Source organism: Sinocyclocheilus grahami, unplaced genomic scaffold (genome assembly GCF_001515645.1).
Source record: "Sinocyclocheilus grahami isolate Dianchi unplaced genomic scaffold, SAMN03320097.WGS_v1.1 scaffold196.1, whole genome shotgun sequence".
NCBI classification, from domain to species: domain Eukaryota; kingdom Metazoa; phylum Chordata; class Actinopteri; order Cypriniformes; family Cyprinidae; genus Sinocyclocheilus; species Sinocyclocheilus grahami.
This window is the reverse complement of record NW_015505375.1, coordinates 741,686-769,359: the sequence shown is the minus strand read 5'-3', so window position 1 is coordinate 769,359 and position 27,674 is coordinate 741,686. Positions and strand designations below refer to the sequence as shown.

At 37.3% G+C, this 27,674-nt stretch overlaps 1 protein-coding gene across 2 annotated transcripts in view; it reads right to left on the bottom strand.

Annotated features, from left to right (window-relative positions):
- bnc2 (basonuclin zinc finger protein 2) overlaps positions 1-27,674 on the bottom strand; it is a 269,311-nt gene that overhangs the window by 141,806 nt on the left and 99,831 nt on the right. For both annotated transcript variants that reach the window (XM_016285345.1, XM_016285346.1), the window contains exon 2: positions 25,605-25,850. In XM_016285345.1, coding sequence (XP_016140831.1) covers positions 25,605-25,850 — 246 coding nt within the window. The remainder of the gene's footprint in view (positions 1-25,604; positions 25,851-27,674) is intronic.

Below are 27,674 nucleotides of genomic sequence, written 5' to 3'. Positions count from 1 at the left end.
AGTTTTATTTATTTATGTATTTGTTTAATTTTGTTTATGTATTTATTTATTACATCAGGTTTGTGGGATTCGACTAGAGATGCATCGATTGACCGGCCAGAGCCGATCCTTTAATTGCCAGCGGCGCCGGCAATGACGTCACAGCCACGCGCACACTCACAGTCGCGTGTTAACATGTCGTTTCGCGTGAGAATGATTCTAATTTTAATTGCATTCAGTGTAAATGGCGACTGATAATGTATTTATGTTGTGCCAGATGAGGCTTGCACAGACTGAGTGAGTGTATGAGAGAGACAGCACACACAAAGTAACTCACAGAAATGTATAGATGCATACTGTGCTAGAAAAAAAAATATATTTACAAAATATGATTTAGGTAAGCAACATTATACGGCCATGGTGTTTCCCCGAATATCAATATCAACAAGATTACAATGTGACACTGATTTTATACAATAGTATTTCAATAAACAAGAAGTTAAAATTAAGTGACTTAGATTTTAGACAAAATATTGACTGTTTTTGCTTAATTTCGCTGACGAAAATAGTTCAGATCAAAGCCACAACAGAATTGTTGTGTCTCCGAGCAACACACAGCTGTGTTTCGTTACTGAATGTATTCACGTATTTGAACGAATCGAGTGAGTCAATTCAGTGACTCAGTAGCCCGTTCATATGGATAGTCACTTGCCTCGTTTCTGAATGAATCAGCCGTTTGAATTAATCGGTTGAATGAATGAATAAATGACTCACTCATTAAAACAGACATTTGCCGCCACCTACTGGCAGTTTAGTCATATTTAAAAGTATCATTGCATTTTTTTCAACATTTATTTGTATGTTTAAAAAATATGTAAAACATTAATCTTATAAAATTATTTATGGATTTTAAATTTTGCAGTGTAAAATGCATCTATGGCATCTCAACTTCATCAAACTGTGTAAATGCATCTAATGCCACTTCAGATGCAGCTTCTGTTTACTCAGCAGTGGAAAGATAAGAGTTTGTTAATACAAATTTAATTTGAATGGTAACAATTCTACAGTTTCTTATTATTCTAACTGAATTAATTGAAACAAAGTAAGAATTTGGTGTGAAAGATGACACATTTAATAAGGTTGGGGCGGAAAATTACCATTTATAAACATAATGGAGAATGACATCTGTTTTGTTACAGCAACTCATTTTAAGTTAACTATTTCTTCCTCTTTCCAGTCACAGAGCATTTTATTTGTTGTTGTTATTTGAGTTGTTTAGGTGAGAGAAAATCTGTAACTTAGTCCAGATTGGGGGAATTGTAATGTTTAATAATTGATTTTATTGTGTAAATAATTTTTGCATTGAAATTTGCATAGATTTTGTTTGTATATGCTGTCAATTATAGTTATTAGAAAGAAAATCGGAATCTGTGAAAATCGGTATCGGCAGGTCACACTTCCAAAAAATCGGAAATCGGAATCGGCCAAGAAAATTGCAATCGGTGCATCTCTAGATTCGACTTTGCTTTGTTGCTCTAAGACCCACTGTAGATCTGTGTGCATAAACAAAAGTTGGGGAATCTTGTCATTAACATATTTAAAGCCTTCGATCTGCAGGGGCACAAAAGACAATTACCAGAAAGAGCGAAAATATTTTCTTTCTAATCAGCAATTGTGCTGTCCATGTTTAGAAGAAAATGTTTAAACATCTTCGGTGATCCACCATCTTAAATATTTATATTTAATTTTATTCGAATGGTTAGACAGACCCTGAAATATATATTAATTATGAGGGAAAAATGTTTCAAATGCCTAGTTTTAGTGGACCCAACAAGGAGGCGGGATAATGCTAAACCAAGCAGGCCCAAAGAGAAATGACGTTTCATCATAAACTGGTGGGTCTCTTTCCATTAACCCATTAGCCAAACGCTTCACTGTAATCATCACAGAAAAAAAAAATACAGGCGATCAATTTTTGCCACTTTCTTTATCTTGTTTTCCATAATTTTCTAGGCTAGACACAAAATTGTTCTCCCTTTTAATATAAATAGCTCAATAAGCACAATTACCAACGCAGAGTCAGTCAGAGAGTACAATAGTGTAACATAATTATATTAATGATATTGCTGTGGACATGTGTTAACACTCAGCTCGGCCGTGAAACCCGCAATGAGATTGCATGAGCCCAAACGCTCTCTATGCGACTGCTGAGATGTGATATACTTAATGCTCTTTGAAATGTACCACCCATTAAAAATAGATGGCAATAAGTCATTAAAGGCATGTGAATTAATTTAATTAGCCATGCACTGCTACGTGCAGCAGCCTGAGGAAATGCATACTGCAAACAGAGAGAATGATGTTGATACGGGTCAGTGTGTAGGCAGGACCGGATTAACCATATGGGCATTTGGACACAGGAAAGCTTTGGTGTGTGTACATAGAGTGATAGTGTAGGTGGGATAATCTAACTCAATTTATTAGCTAACACACACAAACAAGATTTATTTCATCAAAGCAAACCAACCCCATGGTCAGAGCAGAAGAGATGAAACAGCATAAATAAATAATTCACATACACAGGCCACATCAAAACACATCAGCTTGGTCACTCAAACTAAACTGAACAAAATAATTTCAAACATTGTTATACTTTTAAATGTCATCACCTCATCATGTGTATTAGTACATAACTTTTACAAGCACAAAACTTACATTTTTGTACATTGTTATTGATGCTGAAACGTACAATTTGGACATATTACAACATTTAAAACATAAAAGCTGCTACATATGTTTAGCTAATAAATGTAAAATATGTACAAATCTTTTATATCATTAAGATATTTGCATCAGTGCATTTTTATAATTGTAATAATAAGCAATTTAGATTTTTAACCCACTTAGCCTGCCCCTAAACCTAAACGTACCCATTTTAAAATATAAAAAATATAAAAAGATAAAACGTTCTAGAATGAAATAGGAAAATTACCATTTTAGTAAAAATATAGCATTAAAAATTTATTTTTTTATAGCTGCTAATCCCATTCATCTAAACCTAACCATAACTATTTCTTAAAAATATGTAGCCTACAGTATAAAGAAAAACATGACAGAAAGATGTTCAATCACAATATATATATATATATATATATATATATATATATATATATATATATATTTATTTATTTATTTTTTTGCAAAAATATCAAAAGCAGTCTAAATGACAATGCATTGCAGCCGCAGTCCTCTCTGGCAAAATACAGTAGATTTGTGAGAGCAGAGCAGAATGTAACCCTTCTGTGGTGTTCATATTTTTGTTACTCAGCCACTGTTCTTGGGTCTGGTGGACCCGCTGCATTTTTGGCCTTTTAATTCAACACAATTAAAAAAAAAATTTAAATACTCAACAGATGTTTACTTCATCCCAATTACAAGCAATATAAACAGCATATATGGTTGGTACTTGCCCTTTACCTTTGTTAGATCACATTTATGAATTAAAGATTTACAACCTTGTGCAAGAATGGCAGGGGTAGAAACACAAAAGTCACACTTCAGGCCTTTCCACACTGAGCGCGATCGCAAGGCGAATCGCCAACGAACGTTGCTTTCACACCGAACGCGAAACAATTTTTTGCCTTCTGCTAATTCATGCCTGCACGCTAGGTGGCGCTGACCAACAATGCATTTTTCCTCAGATATGTATCTCGTAAATGGATTTAACATCATCCACTGCTCAATATACAGCATTAAATTAAGATAAACAAAGTTCTACACCAGAAACAAACTATCTATAATGCTTACAAGAATAAGCTGCATCCTAAAATATAATTAGAAGTACAATTAGCATTAATCTACACTTGAAAATGTATGTAATTATTAATGTATTTGCTTACCCACTTTAAACCATCACCAAGTGCTTGTAATAACTTCCAATTGTGATCTATTTATTTTGATTAATAAGCAGACACATGCACTCTTTGTATGTTTAATAACGCTACACTGCTAATATTTGTCAGAAACATCCTTTATTGCTATTAAAATACCATGAGCTGCATACAAAACACGTACAGAAAATATATCGTCATAATCATATGTCTATTTGCTTTCATATTTCGTGTGTAGAAAAAGAGTGAACGTGCTCTTACTCATAACACTCGCGCACGTGGAAGAAAATGGACGGTGCTCTACTGTGATTACATAATTCAGTGGACAATTAATAGAAATGTTATTCTGTATAAAGAACATGTGAGAATAAATCTTTTCTCAAATACCAACGATAACAAGAACTCAGCACCCACTCTCTTCTCTTATCTGGGATACTTTTCTTCAGTGTTTGTTTACACTGGTTTTCGAAACAGCACCACCACTCTCAGCCTTTTGTGCAACAGCAGCTGCTCCGGTCACATGATCCTAGCTCAAATCTTATTGGACGGCCCGTGTTTTCACTTTGCGAAACTGAAAAGATTCGTCAGACTTGTACGAAAAAAAACATTCGCATTTTCGGTGCGCGAATGTTCACTGTCTATGTGGAAGCATCTATAGAAAACTATTGTTTTATTCCAGCGCATCACCACGTCCGATATTAATTTCCCTTTTTCGCGCTCAGTGTGGAAAGGCCTTAAAGGGATAGTTCACCCAAAAATGAAAATGTTATGTTTATCTGCTTACCCCCAGGGCATCCAAGATGTAGGTGACTTTGTTTCTTTAGTAGCAAACGACAAAAACGAAGATTTTTAACTCAAACCGTTGCAGTCTGTCAGTCATATAATGGAAGTGAATAGGAATCATGGCTTTGAGAGTAAAAAAAAACGTACAAAAACAAATTAAACCCTGCGGCTCGTGACGATACATTGATGTGTAAAGACACGAAACTATCAGTCTGTGCAAGAAACTGAACAGTATTTATATAGTTTTTTACCTCTGATTCACCACAATGTCTGAACTGTCCTGAGCGTGTTCTCAACAGCCGGAGCGTGGTGCGTCTTCTTCTTCTTCTTGCTTTACAGCGGATAGCAGACTTATAAGTGCATTACCGCCACTTATCTCTGAAAATGTCCACTCTTTATTAGCCCCTGGTCCAGTGGACCCGAACATCCTGTATGTAATATAAGTGCGTAGGGGGGTGTACAGTGTGTGGTCATTGAAAATTTGTTCTGATATATGTTCCTCACAGAAAATGAGCCAACGCCAATGAATCCGAGTTTGAAAAAATAATTAATAGTAGCCTATAATTTTTCTTTTGACAAAAAATGAAAATGGGTCCCACAGACCCGAACACCATACAAGCGTTAAATTGTTAATCGCTGAAAATATTGACGCAGGTGAGAGCCAATGAACGTTTGATTTTCCGGCCGTAACCCTGTCGTAAAGCTTCTTGAAGCGGTAATATTTGAATTTGTAACGAGCCCGTCAGCTCGGTGCAGGTACTGCTGCTTGCGGTCGCTGCTCAGGATAGAGATGAAGATCACCAAATAAAGGCTTGCGTTAGGTTCTGTTCCTCGCAGTCGTATGGTTTCTGAAGATTTGGATTACAGCACACAAATAAAATTGATCCTTTTGTAATTAGGCTATGTTGCATTTTTGGTGTATTTTATGGTTCTATTGTCAGTCACAGCATGTCGGAGATAGCGCCTTTTGTGTCCCATGGCAAACAAAGTAAATATTACTTGTAATGGTTAAATGATTGCAGAAATGTTAGTCGTTTTAAGGGTTTAAAGTGTAGTCTTGTTTAACATTATGTATTTTCGAAACAAGATGGCAGCAGAAATCACACAAAACGAAATGTTATTTTGTATTAAATAAATGAGTAAGCTTCATTAAATAATGCAATTGAAAACAATGCTATTGATATGAACTGAATATAAGCTAATAAAAAGTTTTGTAGAAACACATTTTACACAAATATATACGAATCCTCAATGGATCACGTTGCCATCACATAATGTACTTTTTCATGACTATGACAGGGTTTGTGAACAAAGTCTTTTACTGAGTTTATAGGAAATCAAGTGCTTAGCTCATGACATTTTTTGCCCTCTGCCATATTTATGGCTTCAGTAAAAAAAGATGTACGGTGATATGCTGTCTTTAGAGTCTACTTCCTCTGCTGTCCACTCATACTCCCTGCATCACAGGCACCAGGGAACAAACATGAGTGGAAGTCTAAGACCTTTCTCCTCTTCGTACAGACATCAATAAAACCTCCATCACTCTTTTTAAGTAAAGTTGACATATCTAAACAAAGTCCTTTTCATTAACTGATGAAAGTTAGCATATGGGTCAAAGTTGTGGTGTTATATTTTTTATCCCATAAATTAATTTAATCTAAAAAATACATAAAAAATGCAGTTCACATATGCAAAATTTGAATTCACCTATTTTATGATGAGCATGTTTTTCACTTCTGCATTCAAATTAATTTTGATTATTTTATTTTAAGACAAAGTCAAAAATGGCAGGGTGACACAACTGTTCTAAAGAAAGAAAATAAAGTTTGCATGGCTATTTATCTATATATTTAGAATGATTCATTTAAAGTTTTTTATTTCTTAAAAGAGGACATTTGCAACTTGGTGGCTGTTTTTACTTTCTTTCTTTTTTTTCATGGTGATTCTTATGCCATTGACCAACATTAAAAACTGAACTGAAAAAATAAAATTATACTTAATAAATAAACTTAATAAAAAATTTACAGTATATTGGTTTCATAATCACTCTGTACCATGAGAAAAAGTAAGACTGGAAGTTCTTCAAACTGGTGACACGTTGGAAAGGGAAATCTCTTAAAGCACTAATACCTCCAATTTTGAACTCCCTAATCTGGGCCTCGTTTTCTCTTCGTCCTCACCCTCTGCCTCCCTTGGTCCTCTCAGGTTTGGTTACAACAGCAGGAATGAGGGAGTACAAGCGGTAACACGAGGTACCATTGGGAGCGATGGCCCTCCTGTCAGTGGTGTGCAGATAACAGGTCCATACCCCCACCACACATCCCACTTTCAAAATGCTCCAGCCCTTCTCAGGAACTTGCCAAAAGCAAACACCCACTCACTGCCTCAAACACACTTGAGCACTCTCACGCATAGTAAACACACACACTCTCACACACACACACACACACACACACACACACACACACACACACACACATAGACTCTCAGAGAGGGAGGGACAGAGAAGGCAGACCAAAATCCTCTGTTCCACTGTTTCTCTCCTCTCTGCATGTGTCTTGTCAAATTTTCTTCAGCTAGTATTGTCGCAGGGTATGTATTTTTTTTAAAAGACACAGTTTAAAGAGACTGAAATCCCTCTTAGTGTGTGCCACAGTCTATTAGCCTCACCTTCTACTATTTGTTCAACCACCATTTGTACAACCAAGTGTTTTCATGTCTCTCTCTCTCCCATTTGAAGCGCTCAGTCAAAGGCTTCCTCGGCCACTCTCCTGAGGCCCAGACAAGGACCTTTGACACTCTTGTGGCAATAAAACATTCATGCGACTTGGAATCTGAACACAATGCAATTTCCCTGGTTTAACCTGAAAGGAATGCACTAGTCACAACAGACTACATCATACTGCCATTAGGCCCTGCAAAGGAACTGCTTTCCTGGCTCTACCTGGCTGCCTTTGACGGGAAAAGCACAGAAAAAAAGGCGGTGAAACAGAGAAAGAGACACACAAAGCCCCATACATGCTGCGTTTGCAAAGAGGCCACTTCTGACTTCCTCCGGTGACTGTCTCCACCTACTGTCACACACATTCACACACATACAAAACATACAGAGATGCTCATGTATACGCTCACATACTGATCTAGGGATTCTTTGGCTGACCTCAACACCTCATGGTCCTGTGATGCATGGATTTAGCACATACATGCACAGACACTGCAAACACACTCAAACACAAACATTTTCATGTAAAAACACATTTTCCCCCCATTGTACTGGCTGTGGTGTCTCTAAAGATTACTTTTAAGATCATAAACACTACTAAAAAAATCCACAAATAGTACAAAAGAAAAAAAGGGTTTTTATTTTAGGAAGTTACACATTTGTCTGCCTGTTTCTGGAGAGTACTTCTTCCCTGAATGGAGTTTCTCTATTAGTGCTATCAAGCTCTAGATTGGTGCTTTATTGAGTGTTTTATGGGAGCTGTGGACAGAGCAAGCAGGCATCAACCTTTCAGCATCTAATCACACAATACACTAGGGAAATGCTGGTTGGGGGGAGGGGGGTGTCATTCTACCCATTGAAGAAAGAGAAAAAAACATGAAAAAAACTAAAATAAAAAGCAAGAGAGGAAACACAAGGAAGGAAGCAAGGAAGCAGACAGTACACCTGTGTCAGCTAGCACTGGTTACTGTCTACGCATGTACTGTATATACTGTATGTGTATGTGTGCAGAGGTCACAAACTGGCCAGCAGCTAGAGGGTATTTAGGCGAAGTTAACATCCAAAAACAAACAGTCTCCCACTCACTCCAACACACACAGTCACTACATCTACAGTAAGTAGTGGGTCACCAGAACATCTGCACCTCTTGGAAAAGGTGTGAATATGGTTCAGAGCAGTGAAGCCATTGACAGAATCAGAAATACATTGATATGTCAAATTACACTTTATTAAAGCGCAGACATCTACTGTACACCGTAAAAAGTGTTAACTTGCAAATGTGACCTTAACAAGCTATTTCTGCCAGATTTACCCCACTTTTAGATTAATTTAGCTATATTAAATAACATTTTTGACTTGAAGAAAACCAGTTAAGTGCAGCCTGCTCCACTCAAATACCTTGCAATTGACTCTGAATATACCACCTTTTAGGAAAATGGTTATGCTGAAGTCATATTCAAGCCAGGCTTGGCACTGTTTCTGAGCTGAGGCGCTGACAGGAAGTAAACCCTACCCCTCACCCCAAATGTTCAGACTGTTTCTATGCCATGCCAGTAACTCATCAGCAAATATCTATGTTGTGTCCTATATACACACTAATAATATTTGAATGCAGTTGTGAACTGAGCTGAACCGAGCTCATGGTAAATATATTGCCACTGTGTGTGGCCTGACACAGTCTGGATATGACTCAGCCACTCTCTCCAAGGGAACCTTGGGAACTGCTTATGGAACACTTTGGCTACCTAATAAAAATGTGGACTCTCAGTGCAGCCAAAATCCTTTTCTGACCGACTACAGCTCCCAGTCAATATATATGTCAGACACAGCTGGGAGACACAGATTCCACTAGATCCTGGCATAACAGATACTGGCCGGGGTTCATCCCACTACTGTAGGGGGGTTTAAAAGGAATAACTTGATCTAAATTTGATGGACTCAACATGGTGATGTACTACAACACAGAAGTGATTTTTTTCCCTCCCCAAGAGATTGCATAAGTGTTTATGTGGGTGTGGTTGTGTGTCCTCAAGACAGGGAGAAGCTGGGTTTGCTATGGGTCACAGCTGAGGTGTGTCTGCAATATGTGTGTGTGTAAGACAGAATTAACGAGAGTTAAAAAGAGAGCGTGTGTGGCCCGACAGAGAGAGAGAGAGAGAGAGAGAGAGAGAGAGAGAGAGAGCAAAAGAGGGGCTAAGGGGAAATGGGAAAGAGTTGTTAAGGAGAAAATGAGCCCACGGCAGCACAACAGTGTGCGGGTGGTGGCAGCTGGCGTACTGTGCTAATTCAGCACTTTAACAAATCAATGCCACTTGACAAGTACTTTCCCAACACATCACATTCAGAATGCCTCTCAGTGTGCACGTTTGGATGTACATACACAAATATTTCTACCATATAAGAGTTACAGTGTTTTAGTGGGTGACAATTCTGTCATTATTTACTCACCCTCATGTCTTTCCAAACCTGTGTGCTGAAATTTTCTGTGAAATACACAAGGAGAAATTTTAAAGAATGTACCACATTTATTTTTACCATGACATAAAGAAAGAAAAAACAATATAAAAGTATCATATATGTAAGTCTTTGATCCAGGAAGAGTTAGTGTTAATTTACATTACTTATTGGTATGACTGTGTTTGCTACAATATTGCCAAAGCATTATATAAAAGTAATGACAGTAAAAAGAATTACAATACGGAAATTAGAAATTATAATATTAAAATAGCGCATAACAATAAAATAGTATTAAAATAATGTGCTGAGTAATGAATAAAAGGAAAGACATACAATAAGCATGTAACAAGACATGATGAACCAAAAATACTGTAATATATGTACATGGACAGTCATTGGTTATACTGATCAAAGAAGTAGTTGTTTCTGAGGTTATGCACTGCAGGTGAAAAATGAATTTGGCTGCAATCTCAAAAATGTCTTAACACCTGCATTTGATCACTTTCTGAAATACTGGAAAACTGTGGCAAGAGGTTTGAGAGAAGTGCTTTCCTCTCATTTCTTTACAATTACTACAGTGAATATGAAATTAATATGTTTCCTCCGTGCTGCAGCTCGCAAATCTTTAAAATGAACATTTCAATTCTGTGTATTAAAGCTACCGTTAGGTTAACTTAGTTGCAAGAGCATTTGGCATCAGTGAAAATGAAAATCTGGTGATCCACGTCAATGTTTGTTTTTGTTTTTTAAATCTGAACATGTATGCAAATTATTTTCAGCAAATATTGATTGAAACATTTTGGCCTGTTCTTCATATAAACCTTTTGTATGGCTTATTAAATACAATGCATGAGCTGTATAGACTACAAGTTCTAATATTTTTCTTGTGTTCCTTTCTGGAACTTTACAGCCGTGGTCACTACAGACTGTATGGAGAAGACCCGCATAACATTTTTCAACATTTCTCCTTTTGGTTTCTACGACATGAGAGTGAGTAATGATATAATGATTTCGCCTTGGCCCCAGAATTTCCATTTATGTCAGACCACTTTAGGATATCCTGACAGAGAGACAAGAGAAAGAGAAAGGATAAGTTAGCCTTTTTCTTTTCTCCTTCTTTCTAAACTACAGATCTTTTGACTGAAATCAGGGACAAAAGAAGCATGGCGGGGTCACAGTGAAGTGGACACAAGGTTGTGATCATCTGTCTATCATGCGGTTTTGTCCCTCATTCCCTCATTCAGACTTCAGATGAAATAAAAGACTCATATTGAGGCATCTATATTTTTAAGAACTAAGCATACATAGCTGTTCTTTGTATTCCTTTTTTATTGTTGTCATTGTTATTTATTTAGTTGTTTGATTGCTTTTATCATTTGTGTGGCCCATCTGGTTTCACACTCTCAAGTGTGTGTTCTATGTTGGTTTACAATTTCAAAGCATAATCTAGTTTTTTTTTCTGTTAATGTGAATGGGAGACCACCCCCTTGAGAGCGTGTATGTTCCTCCACTCCTGTCAGCAGCTGTAGGCAGTAATAACACACACAAGACCTTTATCAATACTCTTATGTATTCAATTTCAAAACAAGAACATGTTCCCTCTTGTCTGTGTGATGTGGATCAGAGAACGTAGCTCATGCTGGTTCCTTCTAGTAACAAAAGCTGGGCTGTGTGAATTAGCTGTGTGCTGAATCTCAAAAATGCATTAACATTTATTCTACACCGACAGAGAAAGACCAAAGACTACACCTTTAAAGAAAGCAGGCTTCTGCTTCACAATGATGATAATAAAGCCATTAAGACCAAGTGTCTGTCATGTAAGAATATAAAAGGGGGTTTAAAAATGAATGCATTCACCATCTCTACACGTACACTGGCCATTCACCATCTCTACACGTACACTCGAGTAAGTCGAGGTAATGGAACAATAGCTTTAATAAGAGATGCATTCTCACATGTGTCTCCTCTAGAAATGTTAATATTAATTGCATACACTGTAAGAAACTGACTGTGAAATTCACAGTAATTAACTGGCAGCAAGTGACAAGTAACTTACTGTATAAAAAGCACAGTAATTAACCGGCAGCAAGTGACAAGTAACTTACTGTAGAAAAGAACTACAGTAATTTACTGGCAGCAAGTGACAAGTAACTTACTGTAGAAGAAATAACCATATTTTCGCTGTTTTCATTTACAGTAGCAACCATGTAACTGTAAAGCAAAACACACTAATTTGCAAGTGCAACCTTTTTTACTTTTTTTGCACTTATTACACAGCGATTGGTATGTGATCAGCAAAGGACCTTAAGCCAGGAATCGAACACGGGTCGCCAGAGACACAGCTGCACTATATGTCAGTGCGCTAACCACTAGACTATCGGTACCGACAGGATCCATTGCTGTTTAGTTGTACTGGTTCAGCCCAAAAAATAAAAAAATAAATAAAATGAATATGAAATAAATAATGCATGTTGCACGATTTAAATATAAATATTCATTTATCAACAGTCACAGTTAACTGCTCATCATTATAACAAGCTTCATTTATCATTCTTCACTTATTGGTAGATGTGTTGAAAACAATACAATCTTGATGACCTTCTGGTCATTTTTTATTTATTTATTTATTTATTTATTTTTATTAAAGAATACATTTGCTTCCTGTATTTTCTTTTCAAACCTAAAATGTAACTGAATTACAGTGAGGTCAAATTAAATGCAGTCATTGGCTGGAAACCCAGCTGCCAGTGTAGGCTACTTTGTTTTCCTTCTCTATCCCAGTGGCTGGGTTTCAGAAAACCCTAGTGTATGGCAGTACGGTGAAATCACGTTCTGGGGGGGAAATTTATGATTATGATACTGAAGTTAAAATAATATGATAATAATTAAAAGTTTGTATGAAGCAGTATAATGGGCTGTTTTTGTACAGGTAAAATAACTGGAAGTGAAAGACACCAGAAGCTAAACACATTCAAGTTACAAATAGCTCTCTTTTTGAGCTACTAAGCTGGATATAAAAGGTTACTGTGTTTTTTTTTTGTTTAGTTTTTACAGCACATTGTTGGTTACTGTAACTTTATACAGTACATAATTGCTTGTTGTGTTTTCTACAATACATTGGAAGTTACTGTGATTTACTGCAAGACATTGCTGGTTACTGTGACACTCACAGTACTTCTTACATTACTGCAATTTTGACTGAAACTACGGTATTCCACTGTGAACTAGTATACAGTAATTTCATGTGCACAAACATAGTAAATTCCTGTAGATTTCAAATGAATTTTTTACATTGTAGATCTATTCTCTTACTGCAACAATAGTATAGTTTGCATCTGTTTTATTCTGCTATTTAAACTGATTTCAATTAAGTCTCATTAGCTATGAATAATAAATTATGTATGTACAGTATGTTCGTATGCACATAAGTGTATGTACACATTTTTGGATAAATCAAATTAAATAAAACATAAATGAAAACATACTCTTTGTGTCACAGAATTCCTTTACTCCTCAAGTCATTTGTCTTGACTATGGGACAAGTCAGCAAAGTTGTATCCCAGACAGAGAGAAAAAGAGAGAGAGAGTCCATCCTCAGCCCTCCCTACTGCCCGTGAGGTGATTACACTCGTCTTTTCCCCAAAGTAAACCGCCCATTCTTATCGCTGCAGTACAGTTAATCCTGCCTTTCTGTCCCTCAGTGGTGTCAGTGAGGTGGGGAGGGGAAATACTGGAAGGAGAACACATTTGCCACTTGTCTATGACACATAAAACCCGAGGTCCTTCAGGCAATCAACTTTTACCTCACATATATTTGCTCATCTGAAGACCCCTGCCAGCTCAACTGCTAGTAAAGGGGGGAGGGGGGGTCACAGGAGAGACAACCTAAATTAACACTTGACATTCAATACGGTCAGGGCCTTAATTGGTCAGAGCCTTCCTTAGGAAGCAATTTTCTATTCCCCAAACTACCTCAGGAGTGTCGTGCATGAAATGAGGTTGAGGGGGAGCATATTTGCATCTGTGTGAGCACGCATTCATGGCACTTCAGACGCAGCGTGTTCAGTGGCCTGATGGTCCTTTCTTCACTCTAATGAGTGGAGATCAAATATTGGTACGCGATATGAGTTGATCTGAGACAGGAGCTCCCAACCCCTCTGACAAACACACACACACACACACACACACATGGTTCCCCCTCCTTGCTTTTTTATTTTTTGTGAGTTATGACAAGTATCTGGTGTCCACAAAATGCCAGAAGCATCCTCTGGGCACTTTATTTTATGTGCACACTCTTCTCTAAACAACACACACATGCACACACCCGCACGGACACAGACAGACATGCATACCGTCTTTTAAGCCCTCACTTCACAGAGGATACCGTTACCGGTTATGCTATTAACGCTTTCAACCTGAAAGGAATTACACTTGCTTTAGCTGATCAGACAGCATTTTAAACTTTTAAATGCATCCTCTATCTGTAATCCCCTCTATGCCATGGGTATTATCAATTGACTTTAAGACCAGATAATGTACTTCTCCCACACATATGCTCCTAGAAATAGAGTTTCACTTCACATGATTATAATCCCCACTCCTTGAATCGTGTAATAGTTGTTGAATGGGTGCAAATCAATAATGCTGAAATAACAGAAGGCTTGCCTACTGTTAACTGGCCATGTACATCTCACGCAATGTGAGACGGATTTATCCGCACGGGTCGATGCGATGCGAAGCGCAGCCCACTCCCTGAAGCAAACAGGGATTCGCATTTTAGACTTAATATATCTCTTAATATATCTCAAATATTTAAATATTATTTTGGATACCACTGGTCACTCTTAAAAGAAAAATAACATATGGTACAACAAAACATTCTGTTAATGTACTCAATCGTGGTGTGTTCTAGATAAAATAAAATAAAATGGTTAGGCGCCAATAAGGTGAATGCTAAAAATGTACAAACAGCCCCAATCCTCTTTTGTGCTGGAAAAGGGGGTATTATCAGAGAGTGTCTCCACTCTGCTACAGTCAGCAGCTCCTGATAAGGACAGGGAACTCTGACCTCCTTGGTTGCCTAGATACACTGGCCACTTCATTTGGAGTCTATCACAAGAGCAAATGAGTTAGCTTGAGCTTTAATTGACACCATGGATTGGAGAGAAGGAAGAGCAGTACCGCTCAATATATGACAATAAACCCACCCTAAATCCCATCTGCTGTGCATCTGTGAACCATGGCGCGGTGACTTTTTATGCATTATATCTAATTTGATTATTTAACATGCACACTTTTACATGCTCTAGGCGAGATTTGTTTTTGCTGCCGCATTTTTTAAATGGAACCCTTTTGATGATTTTTAAAATGCTTATAAAAATTGCGTCATTGCTACACATGCATTCCCCTCTGAAATCACAAAATAAACAGAATAAACTAATTTGGCAGACATGAGTTAAGAACATGGACAAATTCATGCATTCGAAGAGTTTCTAAATTAAAAAAAAATTAAATAAAAAAAATTAACCTAAAAATGGTAACATCTAAAATCTTTTAAGTCAAAAATATAATTTAACATCACTGAACCAACCTTTATGCATTAATTTATAACAGCAAAACAAATATTTATATTTTATAAATAGCAGAAATAGCAGGTAGAAATAGCCCTTTAGCATAACAATTGCAGGTTACCACTTTTTACAGCGCAACATACAGTATGTGTAGGGAGAGGAATGATCCTGAGATATGCCTCATGAATGTCCATGCTGTGTGTTTCCACAATCTGGGCTGTATCAGTTTAAAGCAAAGTAAGAAAAGCATTTTCCCTCAAGCCTAGAGCTACAACACACACAAAAGATTTTGATATAAAATGTGCCTCTGGTTGATTGCCATTGTGGTTGATGACAGCACAAGCCTGCATACACATTCACACACACTTATACACACACACTCGCATATCGACATTTTCTACAAATGCTGGTCATAATTCATCGGGTTAAAAACAGAAAAGCACACATGAACAGAGGTATTTCAGAGTTAATCTAACTTTTTAGAATTGTTCATGCATGCAGGAAAAGATCAAAGAAATGTTTACATGCTCTGTAAATTTATTTTGATACGCAACTTTGTGATGGTGATGGAGGGGGAGTGAGGGAATAGCTTTTTTTTTGTCTCTTTTCTATAAATCATAGATCTCAGACAGTTTTGCACTGTAAATAAAATTATTATATATCTTGAAAGTCAAAGTTCAAATATGTTCACGCTGATCAAGACCAATCAAACTTTTCTTTAAAGTAAAATTACAAATAATTATTGAATGAAAAGAATTCCTTGCATAAATGGATTAACTGCAAATGTTTGTAAGTTTTGTTTCTTTCAAAAACATGTGATCGTTGTCACTCCTGTATAACTTATTTCAATCTAAATTCTAATCATATTTATTTTTTAATAAGTGACTTTACACCTGACATTAGTCTTTAGGAACTAATATCATAGAATACACACAAGAATATCAGTCCAACAGCCAAATAAAGCATTTTTTCTTTGCATCAGTATTGCCATTTTTATATGACTTGGACGGAGTGCTTTACTTTCCTGTGTTCAACAACACCAGTGTAGTGTCACTAATGAGGAAAACTTACTGTCATTATCTGCGGACATATGTAACTACAACAGTAATAATGGTGGAAGGTAGTAATAATAATAATAATAATAGTAAATCAGCCACAACATTAGATGAAATTATGGTGACACAGTCAAACCACACAGCAAAATGGAAAATGAGAGACTCTTTCCTGCAAGAGGGGAGTGTGATTTTCTTGTCTGTGTTTTGTTCATGGGAGAAATTGCCCTCTTAGCTGTTTAAGATAGCGGCCTCTGAATGTGCCAGTGGCATTGGCAACAATCCAACCCCCCCCTGCCCCCCCCAAAAAGAGATGTCATGCTCTCATTTCATGGCCCATGTTCCCATTACATTATCATCAAGATGCACGGCTTTCCCAAATATTGTAGTCTTACTTATTGTTCATTGTCCTCAAACAAATAGTTTAATTTAGTTGTGTAACATTATTTGTTTATGCGTGGTATGTGTCTTTGGAAAATAACTGCAGTGCATACGATTTTTAATTTTTGTGATTTTTAGTTAAAGAAGCTGAAGAGAAGGTAACATTTGTATTGTTGTTCATAATTTAAAAATAATTGCTAAAACCTCAATTTTTGATTTCCTATAACCTTTTTAATCTTACACATACAAGATAAATTATGTTTCCTAAAATTTGCCTGAACAATATCTGAGGTTATTCTAGTTGCAGAAAGAAAAGAAAGAAAATAAAAAAAAGTGAACCATATGGTTTTACCTGGATATCTGCATAAATTTGCCAAAATGTTTTCCACGTCTTTGAACGCACTGTGTTAACAATTTTCTGCAGACAAGAAATTAACATTTGTGACATGATCAATCACCGGGGGTGCTGACATTTGATTGGCTTTACATCACCAGATGTAAGACTCTCACACCTGTTAAATATGTTAAAAGTTATAATAAAATCATGCGAGAGCTTGAAGAGCATAATTTTCCAGGATCTCAGGTGGTGTAAAGTTGAAATGTGAGACTGAATGCAGCAGGCATTGGGGTCTGGCTGTCTGATTTGAATGACCTTTACGGAAGGGCAGGTGTTTTCTGGATTGGACGTGGCATAACTCCGTACCAGTGAAGGTCTCAGAGGACTTGATAACTGACTCCAGTGACTCTAACTGACTCTTGTTAGAGCAACTGTAAATCATAATGGAACCTCTTACCGGCATTCCGGGACTAAAGCTCTCAGGCACAGACAGCAGCAGCGGCAGTAGTATGGTTAGCGGGAAACCTGAAAATCGTCTCTGTTTATAAGATGCTTTTGTATTCAATATTGATAAATACAGGATGTGCAGATCAAGTTAAACCTCTGCATCTGGTTTATCTCATTTATATCATTTATATAATTTCATCTTTTTTTAAATTTCAATGTAGTCAGTAAATAAAAAAAATTGCTGTACAGTCTACAAATGAAAAAAAACTGCCTATAAATGAATAAATGAAATAAAAAAGAAAAAAAGAAAAAAAATGTCACTGACATCATATAATTCCAACACATTCTTTATTTTGTTTTAAAATGTCTGGTCTCCGCCTCTGTGTTCACAACACAGCCATCTTTCTACTCCTAACTAGGTTATGATACTTCTGCTCAATCTTAAATAATTTAGGAACTGAGACCTTAACACTTATGAACATTTATTCTTAAGTGTAGCAAGAAAATCCAAATTGCATTATTCTTAGAATTTTGCCACACTTAAGACTAAAATTGTACTTTAAGCAGCACTGTAAATACCACCACAGTTATTTTTAAGTTCTTTTGAATATATTTAAATATACATTAAATATACATTTAAATATATTCACAAGTAGAAGTTTTGTATAAGATATGCAAATTTTTTTTTGCCTTTTTGTAGAGTATTTAAAAACATGAATAAATAAAATGTTTATGCAAATCTTTTGTGTGGATCAGTTTATATTTACATGAAGGTAGTACACAGGGTGTCTCATCTGCAGGAACACAGTCCCTCACGTCTCGCCTATCAGATCTCTCTGTCTCTAGATGAGGTCTAAGAGGCCTCCCTCTCTCTCTCTCTCTCTCTCTCTCTCTCTCTCTCTCACTCACTCTCTCAGATCTCTAAGGTCTGAAGGGCAGCTGCTGCATTCTGATTGTGTCAGGCGCTCGGGGAACTAACAAGACGCAGAATGATGGTAATGTCCCCTCATTACCGTTACGCCGGGGGTGGTGACATCCTGACTCTAAGACTATTGAAACAGCAGTTTCCCTTTTAACCAGGACTTCCCTTCTGTTAAAAAAAAAAAAACTTTTTTAAGCTTTGACTATCTTGACAAGGACCAAAAATATAGTGGAAAAAAATGGTAGCGCCGAAATTAACTGTTTTTTTGTTTGTTTTTTTCAAAAAATATATTGTTCAACAAAACAAGTTTTCATGGATTAAATCAGGTAGAAACAGCTCTTTAAGGTAACAACTGCATGTTAACACTACAGAGAAGGGTACAACGGGGCTAAAGGCGCCCCGGGGTAAAAAGCGCCTTTGATATTATTTTCATCGAAACCACTAGATGGCAAGAAAAACGTGGCGTAGCACTTTCCAAAACATCCGCTTTTCAAGATGCACGTGTATTTTTGTCTGATCCTTGATGCGATCGCGCGCAGCAGTGCAAAGTTGATTCTGTGCTCACTTGATCTAATATTTTATGTTTTATTTAAAATATTGTAGATTTAAGTAGCAAATGCGAATCGCTAAAATGAATGCATATATTTTGAGACAAAGGTCTTCTTTATGATTTTCAGTTTTGTTTAAGATAATTAAAGTAACAGTTTTTAAATAACGAAAGAATATGTAAAAGTATGATATTTGGGGTAAAAAGCGCCCCTGCTGGTGGGGCTAAAGGCGCACAGTAATTAACATGATAATTAATAGATGGCTGACTTTTCCATTTGTTGACATGACATGGTTAGATTCAGATGGTAAATATCATATATTATGTTGGGTGTCCATATTAGAGATAATCACCATCTTTAGAATGAAACCATCATATTTAAAAACATGATATTAATCATATCATATAATAAAATAGAATTTGTTGTTACTACTGTAAATATATATTCAATTAGTATTGGATCTCCTTCAGTACTTTCAGAATCTTTACTTATTAAAACGATTTTGTTTCTGTATTTTAAAATATATTTTATATATTAACATATTTTAATGACAGTATATTTATTGAAAAAAAATAATTATTTTATTTTTCAAAATAAGCAGAAAATAGTACAAACTTTGCTAAAGTGATTGTTTTGAACAAGTATTAACTTAGACATTATTTTAAAAAAACAATTTTAGCTGAAGTATTTGTATCAATACCGTGTGCCTTTTACCCCATGCTGGTGAGTCTTTTACCCCGTGCGTGGGGTAAAAGGCCCCTCTTGCCACCTCACGCATTTATAAGATTTTTAAACAAAATAAACAACTTGAATGATTTATTTTGACACAAAATCTGTTGCTCCATTAATGTTCAATACAACATATCTATTTTTTCTGCAATTATACATTTTATGCGCAGTGAATGGCACATTTTTTCTGAAGGTGGGCCTTTAGCCCCGTTGTACCCTACTGGTGCATTAAAAACCAGCTGAAACTACTTTATAAATTAAGCAAATATAGACATCTGTTTCATTGCAATCCCTCCTTTGAGCGGATAAAGAATTGTTTTACATTCATTACATCACAAATATGAATTTGGCTTTAATGGAGGGAATCAGTGCAAAATGTTGTCACTATTAAAAAATAATTATTCAAAATTTTTCAATAGTTTCAAATGGCTTCTATTTGTGTCAAGTGTTTAACAATGTAATCTGCATTTACTCATGGAAAAAAACAGCTACCAACACTCATTTCAACACTCATCCTGATAAGAGCAGAGCAGATGGGCTGACATTTTTAGCGTGTCTATGTCTATGGCAATGACCACGTCCATGTGTTGCCACGGAGAGCGCAACATCACCACTTCTCTTCTATGCTATGCTGGAGACAGTATTGCTCCGTTTTCTGACACTCCAGAAATATATTCCAGAATGAACATGTGAGTGGCCGTGTCACCCCTGAGGACAGACAGAGAGCAGAGAAGAGGCACTGCACGAGCATGTGAGTGATGTGCCCAGTGTCAGCTATTGATCATAGCCCAAGGAACACACAGATCTCAAACACCTACTCATATCCACTCACCGCTCCAGAGAATAAAGGAAAGATAGCAACCAAATCTTTAGTGAAGCTGAATGAAAATCTTAACTGGATCGATTTGTGTGCTTTTCAGTGTGGGACTGGGGGTTGAGGTAGGGGGGAGGTTGTCCCCGTTGTGAAGTGCTGATGAATCTGCCTCCAAACTGGCTGCAAGCCAGTATCACAGAAGAGTGAATTTCTCTACCCACCAGGGACCACTTCCCCTTCCCCAAAAACAACCTGCTTATGTCCCACACTTTCACTCACTCCCTCTCTTCGCTTTGAAATATTGAAGGTTAACACAATTTTAAAAAAAGAAAGCAAGAAAAAGAACGCAATTTGAGGACAAATTAAAAGACCACTAAAAATGGGGGTTTGAGATGATAAAATATCAGACATTATTTTTAAGAAATAATTTTATTTTTTTTGTGAAGAATGTTCAAAACACAATAACAGAGTATAGTGATATTTCTCAAGAGCATTTTAGCTTAATATTCTAGCATTGCTTTGTAAACAGTGAAATTGAGGGAATTAAATCATGAATATTAAAACTAATTTAACACAGAAGCCACTATAAACAACATGTTTATTAAAAGCCATAACTGTAGCATATTGATTAATACACTAATTATGTAATCACTTAAATGGAATGAGAAATACTGAATAGGTTTTTTTGTTGTTGTTGTTTGTTTGTTTTTTTAGGGCAGAAACAATAATAACGCCGACAAATCGCCTCGACAGTAGAGATGTAGGCAGAGGTGTAGGCAGCACAATAGTTGGCATGTATCGCTTATGTACGGACATAATAAACACATGTTCACACACTCAAAAAGTACAGAACTCTCATATCCAGGCGCCAAACATATCTCGCCCTTTTCTCTCTCATCTTCTCATCACCTCTACATGCACCTTTTTGTAACTCTTGACTTTCACAATAAAACACGCCAGCAAGCACTATCGCTTTACCACAAAAACAGTGAAAAAAAGTTTACCACTTTCTCTCTGATCCTCTCCCCGCCCTCTCTGCTTCCTCCACATTCCAGTTTCTCCTTGAAAACATTAAGAGGCTGTCTGTCAGGGAAAGCGAGAGGAATTAGGAAAGAAAGCATCCCTGAGCCAGGTGAGATTACTCCCCTCAACTGAGTCCATTACTTAACAGGGTCAGTAGTTAACAGCAGGAGCCAGATCCGTTCAGCACAAAGACCTCTGAACCAGCAGCCCCTCTTCTGTACAGTAGCGTAATAATTCGCAGAGCTGTCCACAAAACAAAAATTGAAATTTAACTTTCCCTGTAGTTGCTGTTTTACTTAAAAAAACACTGTATTTATTTATTTTCTAACATATGACTAAGTGACTAAACTTGTTTGCTCATTTTAGCTGCAGATCTAATTTGCCTCAGTTTTGACAATGACCCTGTGACAGGCACCTTCCTGCCACCAAAGGTTGAAACAGTCACGCTTCCTGTGGCTGCTCCATCTTAGTCAGCACTAGCTGCACCGATGGTATTGGCACTGCCCTGGGCTCTGCTCTATCTGCCGAGAAAAGGTGGTGGGTGTCCCTAACCACATATCCTCTTTCACTCTCCTCCACTCCACCCTTCTCTTTCTCTCAACCAAGGCTAGCCAAGAGTCGTTTCATCTCGCACCCACACACACATGCAGCACACAGAGGGGGGAAAAAAGAGAAAACAGACACTTCACTATAATCACATGTAGGCTACACACACTCCTGTACACATACTCAAACATACACCTGATCAAAAAAAAGGAGAGGGAGTGACAGAGATAAGAAGAAGTAGAAGTAGTAGAAGAAGAAGAAGAAGAAATAAAAGAAAAAGATATGCACGGATACACCACTAACGTACATAATCAGAAGTCCGCAGAATGTAAGTCTAAAAAAGTCATTAAAAAGAAGAAAAAGAAAGTAGAAAAATGTAATAAATGTCGTTCTTTTGCCAAAGTCTGAAAGGGACCTTATTAGTTCATATATTTGTTTCATTCGGGAAGATATATAATATATATTGGTATTGTATATATATATATATATATATATACATACATACAAAAAATTGGAGCACCCATAAACCGCTTATAACTGGCCTAATTGTAGGTGTAAACATGTTTTTTTTTTCCTTCCGCGTTTAGTTTTCAGATCTCAAAATATAAGAGAACATTATACATGTTTAATAAATTAAATTAAATTAAATTAAAGCAGCTGTAAAATCGGACAAATCGAACACAATCTGGCAGCTATTTTATGGCTGTTTTAGCTTTAATGTTAACAATTACTTTCACTATAAGTCTATGTCTAACACCCATGTCGCACCCGCAACCCGAAGATTTTTAGTTTTTGCGCCTTTCATTTCATCAGTCAAGAAATTCATCATTTAAGAGTAAAGAACTGATCCAATTACAGTGTTTTATGTTTTGATGTGGCGATTAAAGTTATTTGCTGCTAAATAAGACTGGCGTTTTCAGCAAATCGTTTTGCAGAAAATCTTTAATTTTCAGTTTTATTCGTTTTAAAATTATAATTTTTATAATTAATAATAATAAATATAAATAGGCCTATAAATATAAATATAACATTAATAACAACAACGTATTTGCCGTTGCCGTTGTATTAGCCTATTCATTCTTTCATCGAAAATTTCTCGAAAGTTGTTATACAAAATCTACACATCTACAATATAAAATTATTTTACATTTATATTTATTAGAAATTGCCATTCATGGAATGGGCAACAGGGGAAAATAACAAGTTGCGCAAACATAAGAGGATGCTGAAAGAAGGACTCTTATAGAGCGTGGTGGACTTCGACTGCACCAGCATCTCAGAGGTTTCACGGGAGATCTGATCAGATTCAGCACCAGAAAAGCGTTTACAATGTGAACTGATCACAGCCTTGTTTCAGCACCGCGTGTCAAATGAATCACATCAAATGAAGAACCTGTTCGTTCATACTGCAACCGATTAGTCGAGATTGAGCAATTAGAACCCATTAATAACCAAACCCACATTAACAAAACTAGGCTGCTGCATAAAATAAACCCCCAGCACAAGCATCCAGAATATTTGCTCATGTGGTTTTGATATTAATATCGACCATTACACGTGGTCAGTAGTGTCAGTATCATTTGTGGAAATGAGCAGGTACTTTAATTAAAAAAAGAAGAAGAAGAAGAAATCGGAATCGAAAATTAATTGAAGATGAAGGTGTCTTGATCTTCTTGATAACAGTAGCCTACAGATAAAGCTGAAATTAACTTAAGACGCATACATTTGGTTTAAATTACACGCTCAAAAAGGTTTGCAGCCGCTCTTTTAAAAAATACATTAGAATACAAAATACACTCAAAAATACGCATTAGCAAAAACACATATTTAGGGGAAACAGCTGCAGTGTCATTGCTTTTTAAAGAAGGAACATTAAAAAACTGAGCAATATATATATATATATATTTTTTTTTTTTATGAACAAGAGTATTGTTTTTTGACATTTCTCTAGAAGTTTTCTTTGACATTCACTCAAAAAGGTTTGCATGCACATCATTTACTGTATGATATTTAAGCAGCACAACAGCATTTGAAGAGCTGAGACAATATTGTTCTGACAAAATAATTGATAGCAGCCACACTACGCTGTCATCAATGTTCAATACATACGAGACTCTTTTAATAAAATTATTATATTCAATTATTTATTGAGTGATTTACAGTCGAATTCAAATAAACTGCATTTAACGTATGACACTCATATTTTATGTCAAGGATAAACGGTATAAACACTTAATCACCCTGTTTTTAACAAATGTTCTAAGCTGCGTCACAATTCAAGAATGCAGAAGAAATTATTTAGAGAATTTGTTACTAAACGCTTAGGGTCTATACAGAATGTCCGTTAACTTGTCATAAGTGTAAGAACCCTTTAAAGCTCGTTCTTTAAAGTGTTTTCGTGAAGGATTTAAGCGCAGGACTGAATCCACCTGCGCTGGAGCTCCGATGCGCCGCAGAGCTCAGCGCGCGACTGATCAGTGCCATTCAAATCTTTATTCTCGCTCAGATTCTGCGTTTCTAAGTCAACTACGACCGCGCAGAGTAAAACGTTTCAATAAAAATTAACACATAATTATTTAGTGAATTATAAACGTAACGAAAAAAATATTATTACGATTTAATCTTTTTTAATATCAAATAAAATCAAAATGTTTTTTCATATCCGTTTTATGGTGTTCTGTTTAAATAAAAACGCATATTGGTGTCTCAAATAAAGAGAGCTGATAGAGTGCAAAAAAAGTTCGTGAGGAATCTGGAAAGAAATGTGGATGGACCCCCATTGTCGGCCAAAGGAAGTCCAAGGGCCTGCGCTCGTATCAGCGTGTGCATGACACAGAGAAACCAGCCATGATGATTAATGTTCTGCTCACCATCTCTCCCTCCACAGACCCCGATCCCCCTCCCATAAACATTCTGTCCTGATAAAAGCATTCAACACAGGAACTTTACAATAACTACACACATTATAGAGCTGTAGATTTAACACAGCTACGGAATCTGTTTTAGAGGATGATGGTGTTAACGACTCCAGCAACAAGCAGATGAAGTCAATTAGATGTGTGCCACAGCCTGATCTACCAAGGGTCACCAAAACAAAATGAAAACCTCCCACACTGACCCGATGCATATTCACTAATGCAATTTATAAAAGCTCATTTTTCTTCAACACTCAAAAACTTTACAAAGAAGGCTGAAATTTGTCACAACGGGCATCAGCCTCTAAACTACTGAAAGAAGCAAGGCAAAACATAGCTTACACATGTAGCAAATGTTACACCAACCATTTTTTTCACACATTCATACATACGCTAAAAAAAAGAAAAAAGAAAATCATGCTTACGCACAAGCATACACTATTTTAACACACGTATAACAGCTACACAGAGAGACAGCATGCCACTGACCTGCTGGGACATTCTGAAGAGGAGGTTGCTGTCAGTGCTCTGCTGTGTCCATGTCCCCATGAAGCCCGGCTCGGCACTAGCCGGTCTGGTGCTGAACTGCATGGAGCTTCCTCCTTCTCCTCCTCCTCCCCCTGCACCGCTGCTGCTGCTCCTGCTGCTGGCTCTGGCCGTGGACTCGCGTGCCCTCTCTCGATCTCGTTCTCTCCACACCACACCGCCTCTCACATCCAACTCTGTCTCCTCAGACTGCCGGCAGAGAAGAGGGGGAAGGGGGGTGGACAGGGGAGCCGGAGAGAAAAGTACGTTAAGGTGGAGGTTCAAAGAGGCAAAGGGTGACTGTTCTGTTCTTTTTTCTCTTCTGTCCTATTCTTTCTTTCTTTTTCTCTCTCTCTTTGCTATCTTCTCTTGAGAGAGGGGGGAAAGTGGAGGGTCTTGCCTGCCAGTAGCAGGAGGAGTGTGTTGAGTTAATTCAGGAGCAGGGCTGCACAATGCATATTTCCTTTGGGGCATGTGGTGGTAGAGGGCAGGATGAGCGGAGTGTCGGAGGTAAGGAGGGAGGAAGAGAGGGATGGGGGTGTGAATTGAAGTGAAGTGAAGAAGGGAGAGAAAAAAGGGGGAAGGCAGAAAATGAAAGAGGAGATGGTGAAGGAGAGGAGTAGCTTTTTTTGCCCTTACCCCCCACCCCCAAACACACTTTTTTCCAAAATGTCAGTCAGGCTGTGTATGGGCTGTCCTCCAAACATACATGGACATATACACAAACATACATTCCAAACAGAAATCAATCGTCAGACAAACTTTGTCACCCGTAACCTGCCCTTTGACCCCATTGCACACCTTGACACACAAAGTAAAAAAAAAAAAATACTGCTTTGAATTTTTTTACATTTTGCATGTAAACTACACATTCGCTCCTCATGTGACTATGCTCCATACCTTCTAATCTAAACAAACTATCCAATCACTGTAACAGTTCTTTAAAAAAGTTTGATTTAAAAGAAAGCAACAAAAATGACTTGTAAACAAATTTTCTAAAAGCACAAGACAAATCATCCCTCCCTTCTCCCCAAAAGGTGCCCTCTCTCACCAGCGTGTCCAGCGTGGTTTTCCTCCCAGCTGTGTGGAGATCAGGTGTTGGAGTGTGTCAGTTCCAAAGCAGCCCCTCCTCTCTCTCTCTTTCTCTTTCTCCTTCCCTCACTTTCTTTGTGCTGCTTTCTTTCTTCGGGCCCCTTCTCGCCCTCAGAGATGCCTGTCCTCTGTCTTCAGACTAACTCCAGCTAGCACTGTGTCAGTGTGCATGTGCGTGCAGCCGTGAGTACATGTGTGTTGTTGTGAGGTAGAGCATGTGTGTGTCGGGCCGCAGCGCGTCTGAGTTAACTGCTCCTCTCTTCTTGCTGGCACTCAATGACACGGCTCTCTCTCTCCTCCACTGATCTGCTTTCCCACTGAGAGGGAGAGAGAGGGAGAGAGAGCAGGAGGGGAAAGGGTTGTCCCTGTCTTATTACCAGCTCTCCATGCCTGATGCTTCTCCACTCCAGACCTCAGTGGGATTGAGCCACTCTCTAATACATGCACTCACACACACACACATGCAGAACTGGCCCATCCACACAACTATTCCAAGCAAATAATGCATTTGTCAATACAATTGGACAAGCTCCAACTTCTATAATAACCTCAATGCTAAACCAAAAGATGTTTCTGAGCGTTTCAATTGCGCTGTTTTATTTTTCTTTATTTTGTTCTTATTCTTTACAGGTAGTGAATACGCAAACAGTGTTTAAAAATTTCCTGCAAAAAAGTGAATTATTATATAAAAAATAATGAAATAAAAGTATTTCTATTTCATTGCTTACGCATGTCTTCATGTCAACTTTCACACCGTGTGGAATAAAATCTGAATGTGTCATTAATTCAAGTATTTTAAGGTGGGCACATAACCATTTGATTTTATTACAAACTCTGATTCCTTTGTCTGTTTTTTCTCCTCTAGTATTAAACAGCTCAAGCTAATGGTCCTACGTAATCAGTCCACGTCCCCCCCCCCCCCCCCCCCCCCCCCCCCCCCTC